The sequence below is a fragment of the Manacus candei genome, unplaced genomic scaffold (genome assembly GCF_025592945.1).
Source record: "Manacus candei isolate 608988 ecotype Guabito, Panama unplaced genomic scaffold, ASM2559294v1 h1tg000076l, whole genome shotgun sequence".
NCBI classification, from domain to species: Eukaryota; Metazoa; Chordata; class Aves; order Passeriformes; family Pipridae; genus Manacus; species Manacus candei.
In genome coordinates, this window is record NW_026138124.1 from 4,562,755 (window position 1) to 4,578,279 (window position 15,525).

The 15,525-nt window shown below is 48.5% G+C and overlaps 2 protein-coding genes across 2 annotated transcripts; both read left to right on the plus strand.

The window, feature by feature from the left end:
• Nucleotides 1-184: 184 nt before the first annotated feature.
• On the plus strand, nt 185-4,483 carry DERL2 (derlin 2). Its single transcript, XM_051809337.1, has 7 exons — nt 185-304; nt 744-809; nt 1,078-1,151; nt 1,586-1,679; nt 2,100-2,295; nt 2,839-2,929; nt 3,622-4,483. Exons 1-7 carry the CDS (start codon nt 212-214, stop codon nt 3,725-3,727), a joined length of 720 nt encoding a protein of 239 aa, XP_051665297.1. The 5' UTR covers nt 185-211; the 3' UTR covers nt 3,728-4,483.
• Nucleotides 4,484-5,561: 1,078 nt separating this feature from the next.
• Nucleotides 5,562-15,279, plus strand: DHX33 (DEAH-box helicase 33). The gene is made up of 12 exons (XM_051809294.1): nt 5,562-5,807; nt 7,000-7,160; nt 8,381-8,608; nt 9,526-9,696; nt 10,341-10,526; nt 11,209-11,320; nt 11,756-11,915; nt 12,321-12,409; nt 12,701-12,828; nt 13,382-13,585; nt 14,203-14,289; nt 14,780-15,279. Exons 1-12 carry the CDS (start codon nt 5,645-5,647, stop codon nt 15,086-15,088), a joined length of 1,998 nt encoding a protein of 665 aa, XP_051665254.1. The 5' UTR covers nt 5,562-5,644; the 3' UTR covers nt 15,089-15,279.
• The last annotated feature ends 246 nt before the right edge of the window (nt 15,280-15,525 follow it).

Consider the following 15,525-nt stretch of genomic DNA (forward strand, 5'->3'; position numbering starts at 1 on the left):
ACCGGGCGGGCAAAGCGCGGCGCCAATGAGGGCGCGGAGCGGCGGGCGGGCTCTGGCGGCTCGACCAATAGAAACGCGGGACAGCGCTAGGGCGCCGCGTCTCGGCCAATGGGAGCGCACAGCGGCAGCGCAGATTCTGGCGGCTCGGCCAATGGGGGCGCGGAGCGTCGCGCGGGCGCTGAGGGCGGTGGGGCGGGGCGGGGGCGCCAAGATGGCGTACCAGACGTTCCGGCAGGAGTACCTGCAGGTGCCGCCCGTGACGCGGGCCTACACCACCGCCTGCGTCCTCACCACCGCCGCCGTGGTCAGTGCGCGGCCACGGGCCCTCCCCGGGGGGCCGCGCCGCCTCACGGGGCCGCGGGGCAGAGGGGCGGGGAGGGGCACAGGGAGTGGGGCGGGAGGATGCCCGAGAGGGAGGTTGTGAGGGGGAGCGGGGTGAGGCTCGCTGGGCGCTCGGAGCAGTGGGAGGGGAGCCCTCGGGAAGGGGAGCCAAGTCTGGACCCCTCAGGGCCCCCCGAGCGAGGGGACCCCCAAAAACCTGCCCCGGGAAGGTGTAGAGCGCAAATAAACAACAACAACGCGAGGGGGTGAAGGAGCTCTCGCCACAGCTCCCTGTGCTGATTAAAGACTTGTTGGGCTCTTCCTGGCACAGAGGAAGGGGTTACTGGGGTTCGGATGTGTTTGATCTTTTTAATTTTATTTTTCTTGTATTGATCCCATCAAAATGTTCTCTTCTTTTTCAGCAATTAGAACTTATCACGCCCTTCCAGCTGTATTTCAACCCCGAGTTAATATTTAAGCACTTTCAAGTAAGTGTTTTCTGAAGCGTGGGAGGTTTTAAAGTACACTGTAGAGTTTGGAAGTGCTGATCTTCTCAGAATTGGGTGTTATGGCTTTTCATATCAGAGATAGACTTTTAAAAAAGCTACTGAAAAGCTGGAAATCACTGTAGCTTGACACAGGTCTTAAATTTGTTGTCTGTAAAGGAGAGTTCAGTTTCACTGTTACTCGCTTATCTATTTAGACAATAAACATAAACTGTCATGTTTAAAGTCCTTGTATTTGTCTTATTTCCAGATATGGAGGTTAATCACAAACTACTTATTCTTTGGACCAGTTGGCTTTAATTTTTTATTTAACATGATCTTTTTGTATCCTTCATCGAGTTGGTTGGGTTCCCTTGGGCGAGCAGAGCTCCCGAGTGTGGGAATGTTGCTGGACATGCACACAGGCAGAGGTTCAGTTCTGCCTCACCATAAAATTCCTGGGAGTGCAGCAATGTCAGGTCGCTGGTGCCGTGATTGGGAATCCACGGGATCTCCTTCCTAAGAATTTTTCCAGTTGCTTTTGTGGCGTTAAGACTTGCACAAACCTGAACCTTCAGGTTGGTGCTGACGTACAGGCGAAAATTGCAGGTAATTTCTTTGTCTCGTGGGTCCCCCTCTCTGCTGAAGTGTCCAGAAAGAGCTGATTGATGCAGTAAGCGAATAAAAAAGTTTTAAGGTGATGCATAATTGATTCCTTTTCCTCTTGGATCTGTCTTTAAACTGATTTGCCATGAGATTTTCCTGACCTGTGGCCTCAGATACCGGTACTGCCGCATGCTCGAGGAAGGCTCTTTCCGGGGTCGGACGGCAGATTTTGTATTTATGTTCCTTTTTGGAGGACTTTTAATGACTGTATCCTTTCTGTTTCATTTCCAGACTCCTCTGGTAAAGCAAAAGATATGTGAATGAGAACTGAAACCGTGATTTTTATCTTAATTCTTAGATGAATATATTTTGTTTGGCGTACGTTTGTTAAGGTGGTTTTAATGCTTTGTGGTTGTTGCTGGTTTTCAGCCTTTTTACTGCTTGATCATGGAAGCGAGGTTGTCAGGGGACTGCTCAGGTGTGGAATCATGCTCAGGTTGTCTATGAAAAATTAAATTATACTTTAATGAGGTTATTCATGCTGCAGGTACTCCACCTAGCATTTGATTTACATGAACCTGGGAAGATGAAGTTACCAGTTGTGTGGAAAACATGGGATTACAGGCTAAGATGTGAAGTTCCTCTCGTGCTTGACCTGATAACTGTTTCCTTAATGATCCATCACAGCTTTTTGGGCTGTTTGTGAACCTGGTTTTCCTGGGCCAGGCTTTCACCATCATGCTAGTGTACGTCTGGAGCCGCCGGAATCCCTACGTCCGCATGAACTTCTTTGGTCTCCTCATCTTTCAAGCCCCTTTTCTACCCTGGGTATTGATGGGCTTTTCACTGCTTTTGGGGAACTCTATCATTGTGGATCTCCTGGGTAAGCAATGGCAAGAAACACAAGGATCTGCTCCTCCTGATGTTTTAGATGAAACACCAAATGTGAAAAAATCCAAGGGCTAAATGCCCTAATACTTGGTGTTAGTTCATCTAGTGTGTTTATACCAGGCTTTTCTGGTTTCTAAACATTGTAGCCTATTCTGTGCTGTCACAAGGATGGAAAGAGCTTCTGATGCTTTGGCTTTTTAATGCTTGGAATCAGCCCTGATGCATCATGTGATTGAAACATCAGTCTACTGAAGCAAAATAGTTTATACTACTATTTTATCAACTCTAATAAAGCCAAAACGACAGTATGTTTAGTAATGACAAGCAGTTTTCCTTGTATTAACACTTTATAGTGTAAGTTAAGCTTTTCAGCTGATGTTAGGTTGCTTCCTTGGGTTTTGTATTTCCACACCATAATATTTTCTGGGAAAGAACCAACGTGTGTTTTAATTTCCTGAAAACTCCAGTGAAGCAGTTGAAAGTTGTAAAGGAGAAATACTGAAAAATCACCATTTGACTTTTGTTTTAACACCAGGCATTGCTGTTGGGCACATTTATTTTTTCTTAGAGGATGTCTTTCCCAATCAGCCTGGTGGAGGGAGGCTCCTGAGAACACCGTCTGTCCTGTGAGTATTGGTGTCTGCTTTGGAACAGACATGGAAAAAGTGCTTGTCTAGAAAACTGTGTGTTATCCAGCCACATCAACTTCTGGTCAGTTGGGCAGAGACAGAATTGGGGCTTGTCTGTAGCTGATTTTTTTGTTGAACTTGTGTTACTAAACAAGGGAGGAGGATCTGGCGTTTGTGGAAGTCAGAACTAATTTGGGAGAAGGGCTAAAGGGTTTTCCCTCTGGTTTCTTTAGTAACACTTGTTAGGCTTTGCTGGCTGAGCTTTGCCTGTGGTGGCACCAAAGCTGGTGGGTATGAACAGACTGAGGTATTAACCTAATAGTTTGGGTTTTTTCTGTAAGTCATCCTCACTTCAGAATTATGGAAAACAGCTCTTCGGGGTTTATTGTACTGAGTGGTGCTGCTCCTGCTCAGTTCCCTCTTGTGCAGAGGCTCTCCCAGAACAGCTCTGATGATCATTTTACAGAATCCTAGAATATCCTGGGTCAGAAGCTGAACCTCCTCAGCTTTGGACACACAATCCTAAACCTTCTCCCCAGTGAACTGCAGAGCAAGTGTGACTTGGGTGTAAATCCCAGTGCTGTTCCCGAGGGAGGACACACTTCCACGTGCAGAATTCGAGCAGTTTTGGCCTCATTGTGAAACACTTATTTTAAGGGGGAAGACAAAAAAATCTTTCTGTTTTCCAGGAAAGCAATATTTGACACACCAGAAGAGGATCCCAATTACAACCCCTTGCCGGAGGAGCGGCCGGGAGGATTTGCGTGGGGAGAAGGTCAAAGGCTCGGAGGGTAAATCGGTGCCTGTGCCAAAACCCTGCCACCCCTGGGACAGACTGGCCTGGAGCAGGGCCCACGGGGGGACTCCCCTTCCCCACCACAGAAAGGACACTTTCTGACAGCTTTATGGTTTTGAAGACAAGCACTTTATGAAATGGCTGTCTAATCCAAGACAATTCCGGCGTCCTTCCCAATCGGGGAATTTACTGTGCTGGACATAATCTAATCCAGTGGAGCCAAAAATTTAAAACTGGAAACCGTTTCCTGTCAGCTTCAGTTAATAAGACCACGAGTACTTGTTCCAAGTGATTTCTAAAGCATTTTTTTTCAAGTTATTTGATACGTGAAACTCTCTGGGAAACTTTACAGGGGACAAACCCAACTTTTTGGGTTTTAACTCGCTTTTTTATTCTTGGATAAAACAACTACAAGATGGTTGAAAGCCTAAGTCGCTATTTCAATGGCAAAAGGTTTTTTTAATCTGAGGTGCTGTTGTCTCCAGTCGTCTTTGAATCATAAGGAATACAACATGCAGGTTTTCCCCTCTGCCACTTGGGTTTCTGGGATGTTCTGCAGGCCAAGATGGCATTTTGGTGGCTTTTCAGGTGCCCAGGTTTGAGTCTGACTGGTGGGTCTCCAAAATCCACCCCCACTGGTGCCCACTGCTCACAGGTATTAAATGACCTGCAGCACTGGGGAAGCACAACTTGTCTGGAGCCAGAACTGCTCGAATATCTCAGATGATGAGTTGAATAAAATGTCTTGTGGATAATTTTTGGTTAATCCTTTGTATGATCCCGTGGCCTTGAGGCAGCAGGTGAAAAAACAGAGGCTGGGAAAAGCAAGTCTTTGAAGGGGCAGGGTTAGTGGAAGGCTTTTCCAGGAAACAGGATTGTCTGCTCAGGATGTGAAATCCATGGTCTGTATACAAAGTTTGGTGTGGGACACTTGTCCAGTGCAGGCCAGTGACACTGAGTGGGATTTAGCTTAAAGTTATCTTGATTATAAATATCTCTGAGGAGCCACATAAGGAATTTGGAGTCCAACTGTTCCTAAATTGTGTGCACTGTACTGGCTGGGTTTTTATTGATGATAGCATAATAGATAAAAAAAGAGATTGAAGCTGCATCTTCCTCCTAAACTTTGGAGAATGGGCTCGCCCCTGACACGTGTGATTATCTCATTTATTCTTAGATTTTGTAGTTTTTAAAAACTGGCTACAGGTTTTAACTTGTTCACAGCCCAGGGCATGAACGTGTGGGAACCGCAGGGGAAATGCTTTGTCCACAAGCAGCATGTTAGAGCCTGATAAACAAAATGGGTGAGACCATTTGCATTTTTATCTGTTAAAGTTTATAAGAACCTAAGGGGGGTTTTCTTATGGATGGGGTTTTTTGGTCTGTTTTTTTTTGAGGAGGGGTTTTGATTGTTTACAGAACTTTTAGTACTTGTAGACAGCAAGAGTTAAAGTGTTTTGGCCAGTGTTGCTTTGGCATAGCTTATGAGATAGGGATTAGATGAAAACCTTATTATTTCTATTTTTTCTTTTAACTCAGTGCTTAGGAAGCCCTTCGCAGGGGTATTACTGGGACAGGTAGCTTGCTTCTGCAAGGCACTGCCTGCAGGCGGCTCTTTGCCTGTTTTGGCTGGATTTGGCAGCCGTTTGGGGTCGGAGGCTTTGCCGAGGTTTTGTTCCCAAGATGTTTTTCCGAGGGTCCCGAGGGTTTTTTTCCGTGGGTCCCGAGGGGCGCCGGGACCCCTGAGCGCTGCAAATGGCGGCGGCACCGTGGCTACCGGGACTACAACTCCCGTGATGCCCCGCGGCGGCGCGGTGACGTCACGGAGGCGACGTGGAGCGTGGCCCCGACGGGACGGGCCCGGCGGGAACCCCGGGAGAGCCCCGGGCCGGGACGGGCCGGGACAGAGCGGGGCGATGGCTCAGGACCGTGAGGGGCCGCCGGCCAAGCGCTTCAAGGCGGCGCAGCCCCAGGGCCACACACCGCCCGCCCACGTGCAGCGCCGCTCGCTGCCCATCGCCGCCGCCCGGGGCCCGCTGCTGGCCCGGCTCCGCCGCCTCGACAGCGCCGTCCTCATCGGTGAGTGCCGGGGGTAATTCCGGGGTGTGGTGAACGAGTAATATTGTTATTCTTGAGCCTTGGCTGGTTGAGGTAGCCGGGGACTTCAGTTTTACGGAGTTCGGTCAAAGCCTGATGGCAATACTCTCCTCCTCAGAAGTGTCTCCTCAACTGCGTTTTCAGGGTTTTTCACTGATTTTTATTATGCTTTCTCTGTGCCCAGAACTAGTAAGCCTCTCGTCAGACTTTCAGGAGCTGACGACATACAGCTTCCCATCTGGAAGTCTAAAGACCCAGCATTTATTGGAATTAAATGAAAAACATTTTGTACTTCAGTTCAGTTAGTGAACCCTTAAAAAATAACCCATCAGCCATGGTAACTGATAGATGTGACTGTGTTTATTTCCTTTTCTCCCTCCAATCCTGATATTGCCATTCTTGCTGGCTAAATACACACTACAATATGCCACTTAATGTTTTGCAGCTGTAGAGTGAGATAAAAAGCCCACTTGTGCTTTTCCCAACCTGCAGCTGCAGTGCCCACAGTTTGGCTGTGGATTCTCCTCTGCTGGTGCCACTCTTCTGAACTTCTCATGCTGGTGTTGGAAGTACCCCTGTGGGGAATGGGGTGGTGTTTGTGTTGTTTACTGGTGCTGTGTGGGTGGAGAAGACATTCCCCTGGGCTTGAGGGACCATCTCTGATTTCAGGGAGGTGCAGGGAAACACTTGGTGGCTGTTGATGCTCTGAGAGCCCCTTTAAGAGCCTCAAACCTGCACTCACTTCTTGCTGTTGTGACCAAAGCTTGGGTTTAATTTGCTTTCAGTTTTACTGAGGAACTTCACAGTGTGTGTAGATTTGTGAATAACCCAAATCAGTGTCTGTCCTTGCTCTGCATGTTTTTCACTTGTGTTGGCTGTGTCACAGACACTTCATCTCCAGACAGGCTGGAATATGTTTCTAAACCAGAATGTGGCTGGAGAGCACTGGGGTGGAAGGAGCTTTGCAGGAGCAGCAAGAGGAGGGCACTGGGTTCTGTCTCTGACCTGCCACTGCTCTGTGGTGTGACTTTCTCTTCCTGCCTTCAGCCTCCTCATCCTGAAATAGAGTTAAAAGTAAACATGAAAACATGAGTCAGGACCTTCCATTTGATGATGCTGTAAAAGGTAAAAGGGGAAAAAAAACCCCCCAACATATTCCCTTGTTGTTCCTTAGGAGAAACGGGCTCAGGGAAGACCACTCAGCTCCCTCAGTACCTGTACGAAGTGGGGATTGGCCACCCCGGGCTCATTGCTGTGACCCAGCCCCGCAGAGTGGCAGCTGTCACCCTGGCTGCCAGAGTGGCAGAGGAGAAGAGGACAGAGCTGGGGAAGCTGGTAAGTTGGTTTCCAGATTAACTTCAGAGAGGTGGTTTAGTGCTGCAGCGTGGATGGGGACAAATCAGGGCTTAATGGGCAAGATACAGAACAGCCACGGGGGTATTAGAGTTTTAATGTCATGATTGGTTTTGGGTGCCACAATATAAGAAAGATGTAAAGCTGTTGGAGTCTAAAGGAGTGTATGAAGATGGTGAAGGATCAGGAGGGGCTGTACAAGGAGCAGCTGAGGGCACTTGGCTTGTCCAGCTGAAGAAGAGGAGGCTGAGTGGAGACTCATCAGGGTCTGCAGCTCCGATCTCTGCTCTCTGTGACCAGTGACAGGACCCAGGGAACGGCTGGAGCTGTGTCAGGGGAGGTTCAGGTTGGATCTCAGGAAAAGGTTCTTCCCCCAGAGGGTGGTTGGCACTGAACAGGCTCCCCAGGGCAGTGGTCACAGCCCCAAGGCTACCAGAGCTCCAGGAGTGTTTGGACAACACTCTCAGGGACAGGGTGGGATTGTTGGGGTGTCTGTGCAGGGCCAGGAGTTGGACTGGATGATCCTTGTGGGTCCCTTCCAACTCAGGACATTCTGTGATTCTGTAATTAAATTAATGGAGAAAAGTGGCTCTACCTGCTTGAAGGGAGGCATGGTCTGTCTCTGTGATATTTTATTCTTGATTATTATCTGTGTTCTTCCAGTTGAAAAAATACTGCTTAATGAATAAAACAAAACCCATTGTGCTCTCTTCCATTGCTCCCTGTATCAAAAGTCACTGTCAAGGAGAGCAGACTGATGAATCTGTGCAGGTCTGGGAATCTGAGAGAATCTGAGAGAAAAGTGGAGTGGAAAGACTTCCCCTTCATAAAACCTTCAGAGAGCACAGAGTCTCTTCTAGCAAGGGAGGAAGGAAAGGAAACAGTTACTTTACCTAGAGATGAATAAATTAATAAAGTGACCATTCAGTAGGTTATTTTAGCATATTCTGTGATTTGCTGAAACTTGGAGCATTTGTGATGAACTTCTAGTTGGGAAGAAGCCAGCTGGGAGCATCCTTTGGGCGCGTTATTGTATTGGCAAGATTAAGTGCTCACAGACAGCAGATACATTGCTCTGCTTCCCAGAGCCCCCAGGCAGTGACCAGGGGGCTTTGCAGTCCTTCCTGGTGGCACAGTGGCAGTGAGAAGGGCAAATCTTTGTGCTGGTGCTTCCTGTAGCCCCTGTGTGATCTCTCCCACAGGTTGGCTACACCGTGCGCTTCGACGACTGCACTTCTGCCGAGACCAGGATCCGGTTCCTGACGGATGGGATGCTGCTCCGGGAGGCCATCGGGGACCCTCTGCTGCAGAAGTACAGCGTGGTCATCCTGGATGAGGCCCATGAAAGGACAATCCACACGGATGTGCTCTTTGGAGTGGTGAAAGCTGCCCAAAGGAAACGGAAGGAACGGGGCCTGAAGCCGCTCAAAGTGTGTACAACTGGGGTGGCAGCGAGGGGCAGGGTGGGGCTTGGGCTCTGAGTGCCATGAGCATCTTCCAGAGTGTTTGAAACTTCAGCCTTGACCATTTCTCTGTTCCTAAAAAGTCCTTTTAAACCTGAATAGTTAAGGATGTCCGACTTATGATGTGTGGGCCTGATACGGCACCTGAACAAGGTCCCTGGTCACCTCCATGTTGCCTTTTTTTGGTCAAAGCCCCTTGGGTGTGAGCTCTAGACTAGATCTGGTGTTGGAGAGGTTTTGGTGCTGCTGCTGAGAGCGCTCCAGGAGCTCTGGTTGATGGGGCAGCTGTGGGATCTGGTCACTCCTGGGAAGGACACTGCACGTTTGTTTGGGCATGCCATGGATTTGTGTGAGAGTATGTTGGGTTTGCTGTAGGGCCTGGCAGGGCTCTCACACAGTCTCATTCCACACACCATTGTACAGCCCAGCTCTGTGGCTCGTGGCAGACCTGTATGGGCCCCTCTCCTGATCCTCTTCATTGATGAGCACAAATGCAGACTGGGGCCCTTGGGTAATACTGGAGTGTGGGATTTGAGTGGATTTGTCTACTGGGCTCTTACAGCCTTGGAAAACATCCCTGCTTCCCTCCCCTGTGCACAGGATGGAGGATGTGTTGTGTTTTGGGTGCTCAGCTCTCTTTTAAATGTCAGAAAATAATTTTTACACGTCTTCACTCATATCACACCAACATGTTACGCTTGTGTTAAAGAGCTGATGGCTTCAGCAAGGGGAGATCACTCTCTTCTGTCCCAAACTCTGTGAGCTTTTAGCTGCTCTGAGCGTGGCTCTCAGGATCCAGAAGGTGACTTTTGACTAGTCCCAACTTAGCAGTGTCCTGCTGGATGGAGACTGCAGTGCTAACCCACCCTGTGCTCACATTGCAGGTGATCATCATGTCAGCTACGATGGACGTTGACCTGTTCTCCCAGTACTTCAATGGAGCTCCTGTCATTTATTTGGAAGGCAGACAGCATCCCATTGAGATCTTTTACACCAAGGAGCGTCAGAGTGACTACATCCAGGCAGCACTGGTGTCCATCTTCCAGATCCACCAGGTATGGTGATCTCACCAGGTTTGTGCTTCTCTGGGACCAGGGATTGGCATTTTGTGCCAGGATGTTTGACTGCCAAACTGCCAGATGGTTTGTCATTTAATTAAATTGTATTTAAGGCTTTGAAGATGCTCCTACTGTTGGGATTTTGAGACCTGTACATCAAAGCTGGAGCTGAAAGGAGACTGCTAAGCAAAGCTCTCTGATGTTGTTTCATACCTAATACCTGAACATTGTTCTCACCTGAGTGCTCTGTACCTGGGTGCTTGCTGGCTTTCCCTGCCTGTCCTGGAGAGTTATTTAATGACACAGCAGTTCCTCCATACTTTTAAGACTTCACTCCTACAAAATGTGATTTACTCTTCACCTCTGGTGAATCCACTGGGAATTCAGGCTGTTTAGACAAAGCTGTCAGGCACATGGTAGGATTCTTGGGGTGTCCTGCACAGAGCCAGCAGTTGGATTGGATGATCCCGATGTGTCCCCTCCAACTCATGACTCTGTGTTGCATACCTGGCCCCACATGTGTGTCTTTCCTTTCTTCCTCACCTGCTTTACTGCCTTGCTGCCAGGACCACATCTCATTATCATTTCAGTTCTCCTTCCCTACCCAAACCCTCCTAACTTGCTTTTTCCTCTGGCTCCAGGAAGCACCTGCATGTCAGGACATCCTGGTTTTCCTGACTGGTCAGGAAGAAATCGAAGCAATGACCAAAACCTGCCGAGACATCTCCAAGCATCTCCCCGAGGGCTGCCCATGGATGACAGTGTTGCCTCTTTATGCCTCTCTGCCCCACCCTCAACAACTCCGTGCCTTTAAACCCACCCCTGAGGTGAGGGAATGTGCTGGGTGAACAGGAGAAGTTTGTTTGCTTGCCTGAGTGGAAGAAACGTGTGGAATTCAAGGGGTTAGAGCAATCTGTACTGACAGTAATAGTCCCAGCTGTCCACTGACTTTAGGCTGAGTGGGTCCAGTGTGATGTAAGACAACACAACTGTGATGGTATTAACAGATGCATCTGATCATGAAAAGAAGGAAAGATTAGAGGCAGTCAAAAGGGCAGAGGAATCAAAATTTGCCCCATTTCATAGGAATTTTATGTCCATATCACAAAAAGCTACAGCAGTTAATGGGGGAAATACTAAGACAGCTGAAAACCTGGACATGTTTGTCAGGGCTGTAAGAAAAGGAAATTGGGCTGCCTCAAGCTCTTGTGCCTCTTCAGCAGATAAATAAGAATACAGATGTTGTGCCAGAAATGAAACCAAAATCATTGAAAGATATATTGATAACAGCTGTTCTGATGGTGGGTTTTGTTGCAAGTGTAAACACATGTTTTAGAAACCTATTTGAAAATTGAGATTATTTTAATTTATGAGAGCTGGCAGAGCAAGAACAGTGTGTGGTCACAATGTGCTGCAGGGATAGGTAGGCTTGGCCTACGCTGGCCAAAAGCAGCAGCATTTCTTAGTTGCAGCTACTCTGAGGTGGGTTTAACTTGTCCTTCCTTGCAGGGCTGTCGCAAAGTGATCCTCTCCACCAACATTGCAGAAACCTCCATCACCATTCCGGGGATAAAATACGTGGTGGACACAGGAATGGTCAAAGCCAAGAAGTACAGCCCTGGTGAGGAATTCTGAGGAACAGCACAGAGATTGGGTTTGGGTTTGGACAAGTTCCTGGAGGCCATGAGCTCTCCTCAGAGTTGATTTCAAACGCTCTCTGCGCTGTCTGAATTAATATTCAGCCAGCTTTAGGTGTGTGGTTTGATGGTGGGTTTGTGGTTTTTTTGTTTTGTTTTGGGTTTTTTTGTTTGTTTTTGGGGTTTGTTGGTTGGTTGGTTGGTTGGTTGGGGTTTTTTATTATTATCAGTCATGTGGGGGTAAAAATCTGTCAAATACAAATCTTCTCTCTGCGGACGCAGCGCGGGATAATCTGCTCTGCTTCAGGAGCTCAACCCAGTGAACTCTGAGCAGTATTTGGATGGCAAAAGTTTTACTGTTAATCCTCCATGTTTTTCCAAGCTGTGCATTGACTGAAGTGATGCTTTTCCATGCACAGACACTGGTCTGGAGGTGCTGGCAGTGCAGCAGGTGTCCAAGGCCCAGGCCTGGCAGCGCACGGGCAGAGCAGGGCGGCAGCAAAGCGGGATCTGCTACAGGCTCTACACAGAGGAGGACTTTGAGAAGTTTGATGAAATGACAACACCTGAGATACAGAGGTGAGGACAGAACTCGCCACATCTCTTTGCTGTACTTTCACAGCTGGAGCTGTGTGCAGAACTGAGCAGCAAAACTGGATCTAGGGGCTGTCTGGGTGACTTTTAAGAAAAATGAAGTGTGGAGACTAAACAGAAAATCTAGGAATTGTTTGCTCAGGGTGGACAGATGGGCACTGAGTCTCCAAACACACAGGGCAATAGTTCTCTTGACTGTCCTCCAAATCTTGGACTCACCTCTTTCTGGTTTAGGAAGTAAGGCTTCACCAGCAGCATAAGACTAGTCTCTTTGTCAAGTTGCAGCATGCACCTGAGGACTCTTCCTCAGCTAATAGGCAGATAAAATTTAAAAAGAAAAAAAAACTGAGAAGAAGAGAACCATCCCAGTTGTTTTTTCTGCCTCTGCAGGTGTAACTTGGCCAGTGTGGTGCTTCATCTCCTGGCCCTGAAAATTCCCAACGTTCTCACCTTTGATTTCATGTCCAAACCATCCCCTGGTAAGTGGTTACAAAGGCAGCCTTGGGGGTAAAAAGAGCAGGGAGCAGTCTTGAGTCATAAAGAACAAGAAGATGTGTCTTCACTGCCAAGGGAAACCAGGGTATATTGGAAACAGTGATTGTTCTCCTGATAGAGGAGGATAAACCACATTTTTTTGACTCTTAATTTTTCTAAATGGAAAGTGCTTATCCCTCTGGCCAGGGGAAGAGGTAGTGGTGGCACCAGGTGATCCCTCCCATCCACCAGTGAGAGGCAGGAGACTCACAGCCCCAGTGCCCTTGTTTTGGCAGATGCCATTCAAGCAGCGATTGATCAGCTGGACCTGCTGGGAGCTGTGACACAAAAGGAAGGGCAGCTTGTCCTGACCCCCCTGGGAAAGAAAATGGCAGCCTTTCCTCTGGATCCAAAGTTCTCTAAGGTAAAAACTGCAGACAGATTAACTGATGTTTGTCTCACGTACTCATCTCAGTACTGTTGGCATTTCTCTTTCAAACTCCTTAAACAAGGTGTGGAATTTGGGGTGTCTGGAGCTGTCCTGGTGTATTTGCTGTACATTAATACACGTTATTTACAGCCCTCGTGTTGGTTTGCTTGTCATTTGTTGTTTAATTCAGGGAGGTTTCTTGAAAGAGAATTGTTTTTCTCTGGCACCTCTGAAGCTGAGACAAATTTCCTTGCAATTTCCAGGATTGTTTAGCAGGTCCATGCAGTGTCTGCTGCTGTAGCTGATTTCAGTCACCACATTTGCACTAAATATGCACTGGCCAGTCTCAGGAAGGAGCATGGCAGTTGCTATTAAAGATTCTTGGTGGGCCTATAGAAGGATTTACAGTTGTCCCTGGGCCCAGATGTTTATGGAATTGTCCTGAGCAACGTTTGCTAAAGTTCCTGGCTTACCAGGGAGGAGAAAGGTCTGCCCATCTGAAGTGAATTTGGTTGACCCAAAGTGAGTTTTGTGGTGTGATTTGCAGGCCATCCTCCTGTCCCCCAAGTTCCACTGTGCCGAGGAGATCCTGACCATCGTGTCGCTGCTCTCGGTGGACAGTGTCCTCCACAACCCCCCTGCCCAGAGGGATGAGGTGCAAGCTGTCAGGAAGAAATTCATCTCCAGTGAAGGGGATCATCTCACCCTGCTCAACGTGTACAGGGCCTTCAAGAATGTCAATGGACACAAGGTGGGATGTTCTGAGGGTGCTGGTGCTGTCTGGGCTCGTGGGGGTGAGGAGCTTTGGGCACAGAACAGAGGGACACCTGCATCCTCCCTGGCTGGTGCAACAGGCATCCCCCAAAGCTGTGAGAAAAGAGGACTCATCCTTTACAAGTGGGGAATTGGAGGAAGCTGTTCAAGTGCCAGAGGTTCCTACAGAAAGCTGTAGTCGGTTATCAGAGCTTTTTGAGGCCCGTTCTGTAATCAGAGACAGGTTCCTTCCCTCTTCCTTCCCTGGTTCCAGCTGGAAACAGGAGGAAGAGTGTTGAGACTTGATAAATACCTAGACATGCTCTGTGACAGAATTAACTGCAAAATACTGAGCATATCTACCAGCAGATTGGGATTTATCCTGCCCTATCAGCTCCTCAGTTTGATTTGTGGATCTGTGGACTCGTGTATCCCATTCCTTGCAGCACTGTGACCTGACTAGCACTGTGGGAGGGAATCTAAACAGAGGGGAGTAATCAGGGGTAGAAATATGACAAATTGTATGGGGGATCCTGCTTTTGCTGGTATCCAAAGGCTGTCATACTGCTGGGGTGAAGAAATGTCCCCTTCTAACTCCTGGTTTCTCCACTGCAGGGATGGTGCAAAGAGAACTTCATCAACGGCAGGAACATGAGGCTGATGGCAGAAGTCAGAGCTCAGCTCAGGGACATTTGTGTAAAGGTAACTTGCTGCCATGCTGTGTTTCTGTTTCACCTGTTTGTATTTTCCTGTTTGTCCCCAAACTGATGTCCCTGTGCACCAAGTCCTGGGAGTAAGAAAATATGGGTTTGTTTTCAGTCTTCCAGGAATAGTCAGGTAAAACTTCTGACTGTGCAGTTGCATCCCAAAATCTGAAAGCTGCAGGGCTTAACGGGTCGAGGAGAGGTGAAGAAAGAGGGGGAGCTCTGGGAAGGCTTCTTAGGGAAAATGCAGGGTTGATCCTTGTGGGTCCCTTCCAGCTTGGCATATTCTGTAGTTCTGTATATCTTGGCCAGACCACAGAGCTGGGATGCATTCAAGGGGAAGAAACTGGATTTTTTTTGAGGCCTGTGACCAGAAAAGGATAATTTGAGGAAGGAATGTGCCCCAGAGACCCTCAAGAGACCCCAACTCTTAACGCAAACGAATAAATAAGAACTCATGTTTTTGGTGGCGCTGTGTCTCCGAGCAGCTGTCGGTTCCTCTGGAGTCGTCCCGCTCGGACACGGGGAGCATCCGGCGCTGCCTGGCCCACAGCCTGTTCATGAACGCGGCGGAGCTGCAGCCGGACGGCACCTACCGCACGGTGGACTCGCACCAGGCCGTGGCCATCCACCCCTCCTCGGTGCTGTTCCAGAGCCGGCCCTCCTGCGTGGTGTTCAACGGGCTGCTCCGCACCAACCGCTGCTACATGCGGGACCTGTGCCTGGTGGATGCCGACTGGCTCTACGAGGCTGCTCCCGACTACTTCCGCAGGAAACTCCGGGCAGCCAAGGACTGACCCCTGGCTCTGCAACCAGCAGGCCCAGGGCTTCTAGTTTTGCCTTAAAAGACTGATTTTTTTATTTTTTTTTTTTACTTTTTAATGAACGCGCACGTTTTATTTAGGCAGGGTAATTTAAGTGTATTTATTTAGGACGGATTTCTATATTTTTTTCCTGCAGGGTAAAGAAGTTGCTGCAAGAATCCGAATCCTGCGTGTTGTTTTTTGTGAGATGCAAAAGGGTGTGTGCATGAACAAACGATGGTGGGGCAGTCAGAGAGACCAGCCCTGGTGGTTTCAGTTCTGAGGGAGCGTGTTCATCGTCAGCAGTGTGGGGTTAAAGAGGTGTGGACGTGGGTCAGTGAGAATCTGTGCTCTGAGTGCAGGATGGACTCTGCCATTACATGTGCAGTGTTCAAACACCTGGGTGCAGCTGGAAGTTTAACATTCCAGTC